This window comes from Cariama cristata, unplaced genomic scaffold (genome assembly GCF_000690535.1).
Source record: "Cariama cristata isolate BGI_N322 unplaced genomic scaffold, ASM69053v1 scaffold30788, whole genome shotgun sequence".
NCBI classification, from domain to species: Eukaryota; Metazoa; Chordata; class Aves; order Cariamiformes; family Cariamidae; genus Cariama; species Cariama cristata.
The window spans coordinates 13,359-29,922 of record NW_009633450.1 but is presented as its reverse complement, the minus strand read 5'-3'; the positions used below and the strand labels follow the sequence as shown (position 1 = coordinate 29,922).

General features: G+C 53.4%; 1 protein-coding gene across 1 annotated transcript; it reads left to right on the top strand.

The window, feature by feature from the left end:
- The first annotated feature begins 13,651 nt into the window (after window positions 1-13,651).
- On the top strand, window positions 13,652-16,187 carry TNNI2 (troponin I type 2 (skeletal, fast)). The gene is made up of 6 exons (XM_009706757.1): window positions 13,652-13,659; window positions 14,364-14,508; window positions 14,802-14,930; window positions 15,354-15,443; window positions 15,598-15,774; window positions 16,074-16,187. Exons 1-6 carry the CDS (start codon window positions 13,652-13,654, stop codon window positions 16,170-16,172), a joined length of 648 nt encoding a protein of 215 aa, XP_009705059.1. The 3' UTR covers window positions 16,173-16,187.
- Window positions 16,188-16,564: the final 377 nt, after the last annotated feature.

Sequence of the window (16,564 nt, the reverse complement as noted above, 5' to 3'; positions counted from 1 at the left end):
CTCCTCCACCCACAGAGGGCTTGCAGAGGGGTGAGGGGCTTCTGCTCTAGATGTGTTGGTCCCGGCTCAGTGTCAGCAAAGAGGGGATTGGGGGCTCTTTTTGGCCAAGAGATGATCTGGCTGCTGGTGCAGTTCATGCCCTGTGTAATGCCCAGAGCGGGGCAGCTCAGCACCCCAGGGCAAGGCTGGATGTGGAGCAGAGGATGCTAGAGGGGACAGTGCGGATGCAGGAGCTGGCTCATCCCGGCTTCTTGCGGGCCGGGGGGACAAATACACAGAACTTCAAGCTCATGCAAAAACACCGAGTCCATCGGTATTTTTAAAGTAAAGGATTAATGTGCCAGTAGCCTGGGGTGGATGGTGTCTTTGGTTGTGAATAACTCGGCAAGAAGCGAGTTGTTTGGAAGGCTTTATGTGTCCTGTGAAGGCTTTTAAACAAGACCAAGATCTTGAAGCACCCTAAGAGGCTTGAGAGGAGAGAGGGAGGACAGGCTGAAGAGGAAGGTGTTGGAGATCCAGCTCTTTAGTGCCTCTGTGATAAGTGTGCTCTGTGTCCTGGCTATAGGTTAAATGAGACAGCAAAATCAGCCACTGGTTGTCCACGTGGCTTTGCTCTTAGCCCATTCCCAGCCCGTGCTGACTTGTGCACCCCAAAATGTGACTCAGTTTGCGGGACTCCCCAGTGACCAGCCCCATGGACCATGCAGGTGAGGATGCACAGCGTCAGCTACATCCACCCCGTGTGGTCCTACAGGACTAGCGCAGCAAGGTTTGCACCTCCGGCACCTGGAGATGCTACCAGGTGGAGGGGCCGAGGCTCTGGCTTTCGTGCCATGATCACACTACCCTGATGAAGGCTGGGTTGCAGCCCTTGGGTCACTTGTGGGCAGGCTTCACATAATCTGGGAGGTTTTTGTGGCCACATGTCCTGCCCTGCCCTCTTTCATGGGGCCTTGGGGTAGGGGCTACATAAGTAAAGAACCCTCCCAGAAGGATGAGGGCATCGGAGAGGTGCCACTGTCTGTACCCATCCTGGAGTATGCTGCAGTTTGGGGTGGCTGGAGAACAGCTCCTCTGAGCTATCTATAGGAGGAAGCTCACTGCGTTGGGTTGGAGGAGGGAATCACCCTTGCTCCAAAACGTTCCTGCTACAAAGCAGCCATAGCACACAGAAGATTTGGGCTGTATCACGGAATTTCGGCCCAAAAGACAAAAGTAATTTGCACTGCGGGGAGCTGCGGGCACTACGCTAATAGCTATTGCCTGTGCTCTGGCTGGGGGAGAGCCCGGCACATTAATGAAGAGCCATTAATATTGAAAAGCAGTTAATCTGCAATTACCCAGAGCTTCACGGAGCGACCATCCGAGAGTTAAACAAACACAGTGAAGCTGAGGAAGGTTATGAAAACTCTCGATAGAGATTAATGACCTGAGCTTAACCATAAAAAACTGCTGCCTCTGCTTCTTGATAAATATTCTCCAGGCTTCGTTGTGGCCGTGAGGAGGGAAGAAATGACAGGGTGGTTTTGAGATGGCTGTAGCAAGTGGAGTGTGGCTTCTGCTGGGGAAACAGCATCTGCTGGCCGCCGCTAATGAGATGGAGGAGGAAATCAGTCACCTGAGAAAGACTTGTAAAGGGATGCTTTAAAACCTCAACGTTCGGTCTCAGCTTCAAATCAGGCTGGAACAGGCTGTGCAGAAGGGAACAGCTCTGAATTGGGTTTGGGGTCCCAAATCCATCGCCAGGTTGGGTTTTGGTGATGCTGTGTGCTGATTTAGGGCCATGCAGGACCCAGAAGGGCTTTTGAAGGTATTAGGAACAGGCATTTCTTATTCGTGTGTGTGTGTGTGTGCATGTGCTTTTTCCAGTCCCCTTTTTTGAAGTCAGCCTTGAGGTTCACTGCATAATTTGCAGGGCTGGGCACAAAAGCACATGCATGTTAGTCCCAAAAAGGACACAGTTGAAGAAGGTGCAGGGACATCCCCTCCTTGACAAACATTACCCCCAGTACAAGAGCCCGCTGTTCCTCTCTCCACCTTCAGCCCCACTCAGAGCCGAAATGGCCGGCGGAGTCCCAGGGAGCAGAGCTGGTGAGGGAAGCCCACGGCGATTTTAGGGGGGAAGCTAGGGAACCTGGGAGCGAGTGCGCAGCTGGGCTGGCTCTGGGCAGCCTGGGGTGAGCCTTGGTGCAGGAAAACTCAGCAAACTGAGTTGTTTGCTCAAGAGGGAGAGGCGAGTGGGTGGGGATGATCTCCACCCAGCTCCAGTTTTTAATGCATCAGCGAGGCTGCTTTCTTCCTCCGTCGCTGCTTTTCCTTCTTGATCTGTCTTGTGTTCTTACAACAAGGCTTTGAGCACTCTCCTCCTCTGGTAGGGTCCTCTTAGTATGAAATAGGGCTAGTGGAGCTGGGCTTCGTTCTGTGGCTTATTTCACCCAAAGTGAACGCAGCCTGCTTGGGAGCCTGTTGACGGGAAGGCCGACAGCCCCATCACATGTCCAAGGGTCTCCAAGCCCCGTGGCCTTGGCAAGCCTAGCTGTCCCTCATCCACCAAGGCCAGATGTCGGAGCATCTTCTGCCTGATCAATGCTCCTCGTGTTACTTGGAGGGCCTGGAGCAGGAAGATTCCCAGGTGGAAGATGCGATAAGAAGAGAAGTTAAAGGAGGGGGAAATGAACAACCAACTGCTCCTCAGCTTATGTTGGATTCCCACGTCTGCATCTAGAGGGCAGGGCAGGTACGTGCTCTGAGCTGGGTCTCCATGCTCTGGGCTCTGACCCCTGTTAGAGCCTCACCAGCCAAGATTTCTTCTGCTGGAGATGTACCCTGTGTGTGAGAGGGAGAGAAAGCCATGATGCTGTGGTGCAAGTCTGTTCCCGTCACCGCAGAGCCAGTTGGCAGCCGTGTGGCGATGCTGGAGGTGGCCGGGTGGCTTTTTCCAGGAGCCAGCCCTTGCCTGATCCTGCACCAAAGGGGCAAAGGGGGTTTTGCTGGTGGGTTAAGGGGGGCAAAAGTAGGTATGCAAAGCCAGTCTGCATGGTGCGAGGTGCCCGAGTGGTGGGTGGGGAGTTGGTTCCTCTGCTTCACGCAAGGGACAGTCCCTCTGCATTCAATTAGCAGCTTTGCAGGTCGGTGGCAAGGTGAAAAACAGGGCTTGGGCCAGGCAGAGGTCTGTTAAAGGAGACAAGTACTGAAAACGGAGGTGTTTGCTATAAAGATTTATAATCTACATCCAGAGCCAAGACTTCTGACCTCTGTAAGTCCCTCCCAAAGCAAATTATTCCCTTGTTCAGTGATTTTTATGATATTTGTCCCTGCACTTCAGGAACTCAAACAGGAGAGCGGCACCAGGAGAAGGCTGAGCCTTATACGTGCTTGTCACCAGTCGTCTGCTGTGAAACAAAAATGATTACGGGCTGTCATCGTTCAGCCTGGGTATGGGCTGGCTGTCCTCCAGCCACAGATTTTTTGGCTAGTCTCACAGTTTTTGAGAGCTGGAGAATATCTAAGCTCTTCTCACCAGGAGGAAGCGTGCCCATTTTATAAATGTTCGCTAGCTAGCATCGTTATGTCTTGCAATTTTATGGGCAAAACGTGTATTTTACCATGCATGGGTTTCTTTTTTAAAAGCTCCAGCTCCTGGATCTGTGGAGTCTTATGCAGGTTTGCAGCTTTTTTTTTGTTTTAAAGCACATTTTTATCTTTTGAGGATGCCTCCGGGCTCAAAACCCAGAGGCAAACCAAGAGGATGGTTGCCTTTTGATCGAGGCTCTTGCAAAGGGGTTCCGGCAGCCGCCCGGCCATGCCACGAGCCCAAGCTTTGCTGTGGGAGGCTGATGGTGCGTGATGGTGGAGGGAGGACCCAAGCAAGGGTCACTGGCCGCTGCCAAGGTTTGCATGGCATGGAGGAAAGCTGGTACCCCTTGGCCAGAGCAGAGGAGAGGAAGCGAGGTGGTGTGGGCTGCAGCCACCTTCCTCCTGCCCAGAGCCCCTGTTGTGCCATGCTTGCTTTTGGGGGGCCCAGGGCCACGCTTCCCACCCAAACTACATCTCCCAGGCTGGCCGGCACATTGCTTTGTTGCTGGCTCCCCAGGGAGGGGTCCACGGGGGAGACAAGAGGCAGCCGTCGGCCCCGGCATCCTGCCCTCGCCTACAGTAGAGCACTGCGGCGGCGGGGGGAAACTTTGCTGAAGGGTCCTGTGTGACATGGGGTGGGAGGGATGGCTGCTGTCTGCCAAGTGGCCTCTTGGAAACTCCGATGGGAAAGAGGGGTGCTGGGAGAGCCCCCTTGCTGGGTGCTGGTGGGATAAGGGGTGGAGGGGAGAGGTTGTGCTTGGGTGCTAGGGTCTTTGGGGGGTGCATGGGAGGGAGGGGATGGGGGCTTTGTGCTGAAGGCGGGAGCTGGGGTGGGAGAGGAGGGCAGGTGGGGGGCTGTGGGATGGTGCACTGCTGCCTTTCGGGGTGATTGCTTCCTCCTCTGCCCTGGCCGAGTCTGTTGTGGATGTGACTCAGTTTCTTAGAGAGAGGTAAGGAGCCCTGCCCCTATCCCTACTTCTTTTCCTATTCCCCTTTTCCTACTTTTTTTCCCCCTTTGTCCTGCCCCTTTCCCCTGCCCTGACTGCTGCTGGGGGTCTTGCATCTGGGACTGTTCCTGCCCCAGACTGGGCTTGTTTGGCTTCTGGATCAGTCTGGTGACATGGGGGTGTTTTTAGGACCACTTGACATCCCGGTGCACCTTTCACTGCCATGGGTGGGAAGGGAGGAGGGTTTCCGTCGTGGGGGTAGCAGCCTCCTGCCCCAAACAGCCCAGTCCGAGGAACAGGAGTGATAACCGGTGCATGGAGATGCTCCCTGATGGCTCCTTCCATTTGAACTTTGTGGACAGACCTAAAAAACCTAGACTTCTCATTTCTCCGTATTTCAGGTCTTAGCAGGTTGGAGCCAGGGGCGAAGCAGCACACGGACTGCATAGGTTTCAGGCTGCCAGGCAAAAAATGTCCCCCAAAGAAGATCGGCATTTACGGGTGAGCGGGTACCCGTCAGGGATGACATCAACAAGATGGGGATTTCTCAACCAGCCTTGCTAACTTCACGCAGGGGCGATGAAACCCCTGCGGGCACTTATTGCAGTTCAATTTGAGCAGAAACAAGCATGAAGTCAATTCGGAATAGGAGTTCTACTGAGCTGAAATGAGGCCTCGACCTGCAAACAACCCGACTCATATCTCATTTGAAGTCCTGTGAGCAGTGGCTGGGAAGATGGTAGGTTTGCAAACATGTGTTTCATCACCCTGCTCATAAACGTGGACATTGCAGATGTCCCTGTCTGAGTCGGTTATCTAGGGGTAACAAATCCTCTGCGGGAAATGGGCATTTCAAGTCATTTGCTTAGGATAAGAAGAATTACTCCCTTGGAAGGGCCAATGAAGAGCCCATTGCCTGTGAAGGAGGTGGCTGGCTCAGGTGCAGACTTCTGCCCGGTTGCCATCTGGGTTTGCCCTGGATGGAGAGCATTTTCCTCTTAACTTACATAAAAGTCATGGCAGTTTAGACATAGGAGCCTGAATTTTGGCATGAAGTGTGTCACTTAGCCCAGTTAAAACACTCGGCTTTAGCGTTTTAAAGAGCTGGTGGGGAATTTTACTTTGGATGCGACAGATCTCTGAGGTCTCTTCCAACTACAATGATTCTATGATTCTATAAAAAAAAAAAAAAAGGAGATGTTCAGATCTGCAAAGCCCTCTTCTGAAGGTCTCTCTGCTATGGTTGCACTCACCCCACACCACCCCTGACTTCTGTGCATCATGTGCTAAACGTAGGTCTGGCTCCGTGGGGGAAAATTCATGTCTCGGATAACCCCCTGAATTAAGCAGCATTGGGGATGTTCTTGAAAGATGCTTGGTAGGGTTAGGTGTTGAGTCTTCCTGGCTCAGCCCTCTCCTAGTCTGAGCTCATCCCATTCCCAGGCCTGAATTCAAAGACCTTCCAGAAGCCCATCTCCTTGCAGCTCTCTTCTCCCCTGGCTCTCAGTGTTGTGCAGGTAGGTGAGGCTGCCGAGGGTCTTCACAGTTGCCATCTTTTTTAAAAAACGTGATGTCTGAGGTCACGCAGCACTTGCAAAAAGCCAGTGAGCTTGAAATGGAGAATTTCTGGAGAATCGTTCCCTAGGTGGCCATTGGTTTGTAGGGCAGTTGTTGACCTTGATTAGAGAAGAAATTCATGATTTATCAACTCTTTTTCTTGAACTCTATGGCCACCCTTTTTTTTTTTTTTTTTTTTTTTTTACTAACACAATGTTCTCTCTGCTGCTTCACTTTGGCACAGAGAGCCTGAAGGACCTTTTGAGAGCAGAGACACATTGCAACCATACTTATTTGAGCACACAGAGGTCTCAGCCTGTTCTCCAGACATGTTCTGAGTCATGTCCTGGTCTTTAGCAGGCTGTGAGGAGGCAGACACATGGAGGATTGTGATCAGGTCTCAGGTCGCTGCACTAATATTATCCAGGGGCAGGCTCAGTGGGAATGCCACAGGGATCACCTCCCGGACTCATCAGCTGCTGAAGGCTTGGGCATGGACCAGTGTTGGGCAGAGATGTTGGCTTTCCAGAGGCTCTGCCAAGTCAGCCTGGGGCTGTGGAGAAAGGGTCACGCTGTGGTAGGGTCCAAGGCACCTTTTGGTCCGAGTGTCGTGGGTGGAAGTGGGAAAAGCTCCTGTGAGGACTGAGGTGTGTGCCTGGGACTGAGCTGGGAACCGAGTGATCCTAACTCTGGTTATCAACACAGCCCCTCTATCGCCGGAGGCTGAAGCCCCTGGATGCTACTGTGGTCAGAAGGGGCTTCATCCAGAGGGGTTTTCTGGTATTTGCCCTCTCCCTGCAGCTGCTCTTCACCCCTCTGTGTTTCCACTTTGAAATGCTGTCCTTCCTCCTGGCTCCAGCCTGCGATGAGTTGCAAACTGAAGCAGCAGCCCACACCGAAGAGTGTCCCTCTGGAGTGGAAGGGGTCATTAAAATGCCTTGTTTCTCTTCAAGGCCAGTGTTTATATCGAAAACACCCACGTGTGAGTACTTGTGCCTGTCCATATGGAGTTGTTCTGTTCCTACAGGCTCTTGTCCAAACTTGGTGATGAGTAGAAGTGAAGCACATGAAGAGAAGGGTGGGGATGTGGTGTCTGTAGCCCTGCAACCTGGCAGGATGCACTGGTCATTCTGCTCAGTACCATCAGCAGGAGGGCGACAACAGCTCCAGCAAACCGGCACCCCAGGACTGGCAGAGTGGTCTACAGGTCCAGGTGAGCCTTTACAGTGTGTTTGTGCCTGTACCGGGGCAATAGGATGGCTGGGTATTTGGGCTGGTTATGTGCAAGGTCTTCAGGGCCTCTAGTGCCTCCAAGTGCTGCCAGCTCAGGTCTCCTTGCTCGTGCAGCCGGAGAGCTGCCTTTCCGTGATCTCACCAGTCCTTTCCTTTGTTTTTGTTTTTTTTTTTTTTAGATGGAAGGGGCTGAGAGAGGAGGAGTAGCCCACAGCACAGGGTCCCTGGCACAAGCATCCCTTTCTTGTGCCCATGGATCCAGTCCCACCCCTGCTCCTCTCCTGCCTTATCCAGCGGACTCCCCAGCCAAGGCCAAGCTTTCCAGCCACTTCTCCCTCTTCTTGCCACCATTTCGGGTCTCTGAGCCTGATTGCAGCTCCCTGCCCCATGCCAGTTCCAAGAAATCCCTCAGGGGGAGCTGGAAGAAAAACCCACATCCTGAGGAGCCCACTGGTCTGAAACTAGGGGAGCCTGCATGTTGCCCCTTCACAGGACCCATCATCGCTTGGATAACCGACTGCATCTACCTGGGGAACCTGTGCACGAGCAGCACTGACAGCATCACCGACATAAGCAGCCTGCCCAGCGGCATCAGCCTGAGCATCATCCCCTCCGCCTGCCAACGGGGAGGATTCAGGCATAGGGTCAACATCCAGGCTCTGCTCCACGGGGATCATCACAAAATGGGGCAGCCCTACTTCTGGGACATTGAGTGCATCGAAGACTTGCTGGAGAAAGGGAAGTGTGTCCTCATCCACTGCAGGGATGGTTACTCTCTAGGTCCTACTTGCATGACTCAGTACCTGATGGTCAAGCACAGCACAAGGCTGCTGGCAGCCTACGAGGTCATGAACATCCTGGAGTGTCATCAGGACCTGCTGGTGGGTTTGGAGATGTCCCTGCAGCCTAGGGGCATCGACATCATGTGCCTGAATGACTCCCTGTCAAGGAAGATGGCATGGAGCTAAACGGACGGGGTGGCTGTGTTGTTTGGCAGTGGCGTTGAAGAGGAAAAGCCAAAAGCCTTAACTCCATCTCCTGGGTGAATGAGGTGACTGTAGCTGTCAGTATGTAGGATGCAAGATGCAAAGGCGATGGTTTTCCTTTGTAACAGTTCCTAGAGGCTAGTGTTGGTGGAAGTGAGAGTGGGGAGCTCTTTTAGCGACACTCTGGAGGGAGAGAGAATGTCCTGGGCAGGATGGGAGCCATATGCTTTGCTTTGGTCTGATGTGATTTTGGGAACGCAAAGGGCAGTCAGGCACTGGTTTGCTCAGCGGTCCTGCCTGAACTTTTACCTTGAGCACAATTGCCATTGAGCAGAAGGCTTCTTTTTTTGCTAACGGTGTCATCCTTGGAAATAAGACACAGTGTCATCTGGTGTCATGTCACTCCATAGTGCCTGTCTACTTGATGCTTGTAGGATGTTGAAAAGGAGGCAAGGTGCGGGTGTAGGAGATGGCCATGAGGGTTAGCTGGCATGGATCCATCAGCCTAGTCCTTCCAACATGTGGTGGTTCCCCGGAGGAGCCTGGCCCAGAAGTGCCACACCTGAGTCTCTCTAAAGCATAGGTCAGAACCTCCCGTATGTGCCAGCTCATCCCTCTGTCTGGCCTTGCTCCTGAGAGCAGAAGCTGCTGGAGTTTAACCTCCATGTTTTCTAGGTCTGCCTGGAGCTGAAGACCCCTGTCTCCACTAGAGCTCACCACCTGAGGGGCATGGATGTGCAGGAGGTGGGAGGGGAGGAGGGTTGGATCAGGCAGATCCTCGTTACAGCTCTTCTCAAGCCCGGCTCCTTCCCTAGGTGCTGACCCACAGCCACGGCATGGGAGCCCAGATGAGGGCAAAAGCAGCCAAAACCTCTGCTGAACTGCACCTTCACTGTGCATTTCCCAGAGTCTCATGGTGGATTTGCAAGGGGGTAGCTCAGATCTACAGGCCAGCACACATTGATACGGAGATGTTCACTACCCAAACCATCTACCTCTTGACATTTCAGAGGGACAAAACCTGAGAAGACCCAGCCTTGCCTGCACTGGAGGTTTCTTTCTCCTCCGCCTGCTACGGGGGCAAACCCTCACAAGACACCAGCCCCGTCTCAAGGACTTGCTCTTCCTTCACCGCATCTGCAGCATTTCTTGCACGATGCTAAAAGTGGTGAAACAGGAAGCCTGCAGCAGCGGATTTGCCGCTATCTATATAAGGTCTGAGAGGCAATTGGAAAATATTGTCAGGGCCACATCTGAATCAGCCTAAAAAACCCCAGCTGAAAGGGGAGGGAGCGCCTGGGCTGGGGGAGGCGGGCAGGAGCTGTTTGGGCTCCTGTCTCCATGGGATCCCCTACACACATGCACTACATTTGCTGTCACTGGGGTTGGTGAATATTTCTAGCTACATTTCCACCTGCCTCTCCTTTAGACCCATGGAGATACGAGTCTGGGTCATCCCACGGAGGGGATTACCTTTCTTATGGGTAGTGGGGGGCTGCTCCCCCATGTTCTGCTGCCTCTCCCCAGCCCCATGCTGCAGTGAGCCTTGGGGCTACCTTGCAGCAGCTCCACAGGTTTGTTTTTTAAAAAAACCTTAGTTGTGTTGAAATACTTCACACGGGGAGGAGCTGCAAATGTTTCCCGTGTGGTAAGTGAGGTTAAAAGAGCATGCCTAGTGATGGGCAGCTTGCTCGGGGATTGCTCTTGCACATGCTATTGGCGGTGGATTGTGGGGTGCAGGCTCTTTCCCCCTCCTCATTCCTGAAATGCAGAGCTGCTCCCAAGACCTTGGAGGTGAACAGAGCTGTGCCTTGTCCATGGATAAGTCACTCTGTGTCTCCTAAGGGAAATTTTATTAGAGGCCTTGCAGACGGTTGGCTGTGTGCAGGGAGCCCAGGCTCCCCACAGCCTTGAAGCCATATCTAGTGGGGCTGGATGGTGGGAGGAAGAGGGAGAGGAAGGGTCCCTCCTCGGCACTTCCAAGGAAAAGCACCTCCCCGGCTCCTCCGGGGTGACCTGGCTTGCCCACCCCACGGGTGGATGTCCTCCCCCTCCTTACCCCTCCGTCCCCATCCTGGGTGGCTGCCCTCTCCTCCGGGGCTGCCTGCCTGGCCTGCCCTAGCCAAGGGAGGTGCACAGGGGACTCTTGCACATCATTGGTCTGAGAAGGTCTCCATGCCCTTAAAGAGAAGGTGGATTTTCTGCTGAGCCACCCGAGAAGCCCTTTTATACCTCCTTGCTCAGCCAGCTGCCTGCGGCTCGCCAGTCTGTCCTGTCCGGCCAGCGGGACCCTCTGATTTTTCTCCTCCAGACTTGGGTGAGCCGTTTTTGCATGTCTCTTAATGACCCAGCTTGCTCTTTGGGGGTGGCGGGGGGAGTAGATTCACTCACTTGAGTTTTAGGGAGATAAATACCAAGTGGGGGTGACCTGCTGGGAGAAACAGGGATTGCTAATAAGACCTTCTCCATCCTTTGCCTGTTGGAGAGGGTCTATGCATTGGAAAGTCTCCCTCTGTCTTTTCCAGTGACCTTCTTTCTCTTTGGGTTCATGCTTTCCCCTCCCTTGGTTGGTTCTGCTCTGGCTTGGGTGACGAGGGCAACCACAGGCTCCCTAACACCGACCTCCCTGGGGCCATAGGACGTGGGATCCTTGCCTGCGGTAACTCTGTGATGCGCCCTGCTTACACCCCTTCCTCCAGCTCCCAACTCAGTCCTTGCAGCGCCTTCTTCCCCAAAAACACCCTCGGACAGGGACCGACATCCAAATTTACTCTGTGCGTGTGTGTCCCCAGAACAGGTGATTTAAAGCCCATGTTGCAGGCAGCGAAACACAGCCCGGCGTTGTCCCTTCACTTCCTCGGCATCGCTGCTCCGCCGAAGTGGGTGCCTGTGTGCACGGGGCAGGGATGTAAATAAAAATAGCTGGCGTTCCTCGGCCGCCCTGTCTCTCAGCTGTAGCCCAGCCACCTGCGGTGGCTTTTGCTTCGCATTGCCCCGACCTCCCTGAGTCACGGGGGCTGGCACCGGGGAAAGGCTGCCCTCCGAGGAGACAGCTGCAGCTCCTTCTGCAGCTCCCTGACCATTTTTAGAAGCACTTTCCCCCCCCTCCTCCTCCCTAAAGTAATGTGATGGGCCTGCACATTTTCCAGGATAAAGTTTCCTTGGCCCTGCAAGCTGTGCCTCCTCGCTCGGGCATGAGCCCCCATTAACACTTCACCTCCCGACAGAGCCTCCCAGGTCTGCAGGTGGCTGTGTTTCGGGGGCTTGCCTGCTCTGCAAAGGATGGGCTTAGTTTGGGCTTGGCCAACACTCCTGCATCCTTCCATTAGGAAATAGAAGCAGGAGATATTGCTGTGCTAGAAAACTAAAATTCTATTTTCGGAGAAATCATTTACAGCAAAACAAAGGTGCTTTTCCAACTCTTCCCTAATATGCTGTGTTGTCCCTGTAAAATTTCCACTTAAAGGAAATGCAAGGAATTGTCTGGGGAAACTCTTTGTGCCTTTATTAACTCAATACCAACTTTCAACCCCGTTCTATGTCATCTGTGCTGAGGCTCCCTTGCCCCACGCAATGGGTGCGTACACCGGCAGCATCCTCCTCCGAAGTCCGTCCTTCTCACCTGGGGTCACCGCCGACCCTCTGCAGGCTTTGTGGTATTGCTTGTTCAAGACTGCACGGCAAAGTGAAACAGTAAACTGAAAATAGCTTTTTCCTCTTCTTCCTTCATTGTGTAAAATGGTTTCCTGGGGGCCAAACAAGAGATATACCTGCAGGAATTACTGTCATAAATCTCTCTTTTTCTGGCCCAGCACTATTTGGTCCAGTCCCGAAGTCCCCCGAAGCTGAGGTTTGTGTGGCTATGAGTAGGCACATGTTTGGCTCTCGTCCCCAAACTGCAGCCTAGTTCCCTATATGACAAAAATTTGGAGAAGTTAGGAACAGGTTTGCTTTTATTTCCCTTTTTTGTTTTTCCTCTAAAGGAATCTTGCTTTGTTTTCAAACCCAAGAAAGTCACCACCAGCATGAATAATTGTGAACCTTTTGTCTTGGTTTTCATTGCAGGCTCACAACCATCCAAAGCAAGATGGCCGAGTAAGTTCCCATTTTTCTGTCTCTAATATGTTGGCATTTATAAACTTTCGTTCAACCACCAACTTTTTGCACTTGTTAAGATGCCTCTGCTTGTTTCTAATTAGGATGCTAACTGCCTCTTTCTCCCCTTTCTCTTTCTTCCTTTCCTTCTCCATCGGCTCTTCCTGAACAGTGATGACGTAAGTGTGTCTTGCTGGGTTTTTTTCTTTCGCAATGCTCATGGCATCAATCCTGGCTTCACCGCTCCTCCTTAGGAGAAAAGCAGCTGCTGAGTATGTGTGTGGGGAAGAATGGTTCATGGCAAGGCTTTCTTGCTGACTCCTCCTGGTAAAGATGAGAAGAAGAAAAATCCCTTTTGAAGGTCTTTTCTGCCTTCTGGCCTGGAATTAGATGTTTTTTCCCCTCCTTTCCTGCTTCCCCAGCCTGCCACGAGATGGTGCTGGGAAGGCAGTGGACCAGAGCCACCTCTCCTCCGTCACTCCTCCGCTACCCAGCCCTTGGCTTAGCATCCTCTTCTTCACACCGAGCCCCTCATTCTCTGTCAAATCGCTTCTCAAAGGCAATCCAGGGAGAACTGGATTCAGGGGAGCATGAGCAGGGGGGAGGTTGCATCCTTAGCAAATTCTCCCTGGCTTTCAGCAAAGCCGGAACGGGGCTGGGCTCAAAGCCTGGGGGTGGCTGCGGAAACGCAGGGGAAGGTGTGGGAGGGTTGTGCATGGCTTTGTCACTCCGCATCTCCTCTCAGTAAGTTGCTCCATCCTTCCTCTTTGCTTGGCGTCTCCCCATATGTCTGAAACACCACAAGCTCGAGCTTGTCCTCACTGAGAGAAAAGAGGATTTCAGGGACAGGTAGAAACTCCACAATGTCGCGCTTTTATTCCCCACCAAACCCAGCGCTCTCAGAAAAGGCTTGGAGGGCACTCTTTGCTAAGGTACCAGCTTTGAGGTGGAGAACAAGCTCTGGGCTAACCGTGCTCAAGGGATCTGCCCTGTCATGCCCTATGCCTGGATTCGTATGAGCAAAATCCTGCCAGTTAACGGTGCACTGCATCTCTGAGCTGGTCGCCTTTTCTCTGCAGAGCCCTCCAGCCCTGTCAGGAGGGCCTTAGCACCATTTGCATATGCAAAACATGTCAGATTTTGTTACTTTTTGTTCTGCAGATCCTTATCCACTTCCTCCTCTATGCACCACAGACTCACACCCAAATGCTGCTTTTTACTCCCTTTTCCCCCCCCCCCCCCCCCCCAGCATACGAGATGTCGGGGTGGGTTTCCTCTGTGCCAGCCATGCTCAGCCTTGCTTGATCTTCTGGGCAAAATGCTGAGGAAACAGCTGCAATGCAGCGGCACATCAAAGTTGTGGCTTCTTTTATAAATAGTTTGGTCTTCCAGGCTGCCCACATTAATTCTCACCTGGCATCCCAGGGAAGAGGGAGCTGGCTTGCGTCTTGCAGCCGCAGCCTCGTGGCCCTCCACCTTTCTCGGCCAGAGAATCCTCCAAGCCTGCAGATCCTGTAGTCCTATCCGTCTGTCCTCCAGCTGTGATGGACCCCCTCCAGCATCACCTACGCTGGGTCTTTTCAGCTCCAAGAAATTACCCAGCCTTCATGTTTTCACCTGCCTGGCCATCCTTCTCACCGGGTGTGCCATGGACCACTCAGAAAGACATCCCATGGCTCCTGAGGGACCAGGGGCATCGGGATCGTTAGCTTCAGTGCAAAGCAAAACACCTGTCTGAGTGAAGGGGAAATTAGAGAAAAGGCTAAAAGTCCCCAAAAGCCAAGTTTGAAGTGATATTTTATGTGTGTATCTTCAAGTTCGTCACCTTTATTCTCTTCTCCTAAGGCACTTTGTAGGTTTTAGCTACCTGAGGTTGGCAAAGGTGGGTTCGGCAGGGAGCCTCTTCTTCGAGTGCCACTGGTTTGGGGACCAACTGGGTGTGAAGCCATCCATCCCAGCTCCTTGGCAGGGCTGTAGGACCTCAGCAGACTGTAGGGTTGCATGGGGAAGGGGAACAGAAAGGGGAATGGGTGCCCGATAACCTGTTTTTCTCTGGTTCTTCCCACTTGCAGAAAAAAAGGAGGGCAGCCACTGCCCGTCGGCAGCACCTGAAGGTACGTGGCGCTGCTTGGGCTGGGCGAGGTGTATCCTGACCATCCCATCTTCCATCCTGAGCCAGCCACCTCTTGGCACTCTCCCTCCTGGAAAAGTCCACAATGCACAATGTGCGGGGCTCCCCACCCCACTCCTTACTGGGTCCTCACCAGTATCCCTTGCTTGGACATGCTGGTATTGATGGGAGCTCCCCAAACTGCCTCTCCATCAGGGCTCTCCCTCCCTTGCTGACCCTCCCTGCCCTCTTCCCTTGCCTCCACCCTGTGCTGACCACCTTCCTGCTGTCTTCCAGAGTGCTATGCTCCAGCTTGCTGCCACCGAAATAGAAAAAGAAGCAGCTGCTAAAGAAGTGGAAAAGCAAAACTACCTGGCAGAGCATTGCCCTCCTCTGTCGCTCCCAGGATCCATGCAGGAACTTCAGGTAAAGATTTCTTTAACCCCTTCACTGTGCCAGAGCAGAAAAGATTTGGGTCCGTCAGTCAGCCTGTTGGATCTAGATTGGCCTTCCCATCTTGACCCCCTTCTCACCTGTGGGTGCCCTGGAGCTGGCTGGATGTGGAACTGGCTTGACAGGCAGCTGGGGTCTTACTGCAAAAAAATAATAAAAATAAAAAAGTGGTCTGGCTGGCAGGAAAGCTGCATTTCTAACAATGTGTTGAGGCAGCATTTGCATGAAGCCAGTAGCATGGAGACCAGGACTTGGCCTGCAAGCCACCATTCACCTTCTGGTCTTGACCCTATCTGGTCTTCTGGACTGAGGTCTTTCAGAGCCAGAGCGATCAGGAGAGAGGAATCAAGCATGTGGGTCCTAGAAGTCAACATCCCTCTCTGCTTTTCCTCCCAGGACCTGTGCAGAAAGCTTCATGCCAAGATAGACTCAGTGGATGAGGAGAGGTACGACACAGAGGTGAAGCTACAGAAGACTGTCAAGGAGGTGAGTTTCCCCCAGAGCCATCCTTCAGGGGAGTCTCCAGCCCATCCTTCATGTCTCCGCATGTCGCTTGGGTCCATCTCATGAAACTCACGCCCCGTTCTCTGCCCTGTTCTCTTCATTTCATCCCCGTTCTCTTCATTTCATCCTCCCGCAGCTGGAAGACTTGAGCCAGAAGCTCTTTGACCTGCGGGGTAAGTTCAAGAGGCCACCCCTGCGCAGGGTGCGCATGTCTGCCGATGCGATGCTGCGGGCTCTGCTGGGCTCCAAGCACAAGGTCTGCATGGATCTCCGAGCCAACCTGAAGCAAGTCAAGAAGGAGGACACCGAGAAGGTACGCCTTCCCTCTCCCCTGTGTGCAGACAGGACTTGGCCCCCGTTTTTCAGGGCTCGTAGCAGGGTTGAGCATGAGCCTTTCTCCGTCATGTTCTTCCTGCTCAACATTTCCTCCTCTGGCACCTATGATGTTGAAAAAGGAGGGTGCAGTCCAAAAAAAGATGTACAGCATGGGTGGAATTGGGTTCCTTTAGTTGACATGGGGTTTTCCATGGGTGGACAGGTGAAGGGCCCTGCCCGGGGGAGTTCTCATCCCGGGGGGCACCGCTCGCACCCACACATCCATCCCTCCCCCAGGAGAAGGACCTCCGCGATGTCGGTGACTGGAGGAAGAACATCGAGGAGAAGTCCGGCATGGAGGGCAGGAAGAAGATGTTCGAGGCTGGCGAATCCTAAGCACCTGCCTCTCCATACCCGTCCTCAGCTCTCTCCTGTCCCCGCCGTCCCCCCGGGCTCCGGGGCACCGACTGGGTGCCGTTTCTCTCTGGTTTTGTGAAGAGCTGCGTCCTGGCAGCAGTGGTGTAAATAAAGCTTTGGCGGGAGAGGCGGGTGTTGCCTGCCTGGGGGATTGGACCCCAACCCATGCCATGGTGCCAGCAGGGTCTGTCCCCACCATGGAGGTCCTGGTGGGGATGGGGAGGCTTTGGTGGGGCCTGTGTGGTGGGGATGGGGAGGGGGGACCTCTCTGCTGTTGGTCCCCGTCTGAAGCTGGGGTTGCTCATCCCCTTCATTGCAGGGAGGAAAGGTGAGGCCATGCCACCATGGTCTGCTGGCATCTCCCACCAGGC

Excerpts from the sequence above, each read along its gene's own strand:
- TNNI2 (XM_009706757.1), top strand. Across the intron at positions 14,509-14,801 it reads CCCGTCGGCAGCACCTGAAG|AGTGCTATGCTCCAGCTTGC; the intron begins GTACGTGGCGCT and ends GCTGTCTTCCAG. Across the intron at positions 15,775-16,073 it reads AGAAGGAGGACACCGAGAAG|GAGAAGGACCTCCGCGATGT; the intron begins GTACGCCTTCCC and ends TCCCTCCCCCAG.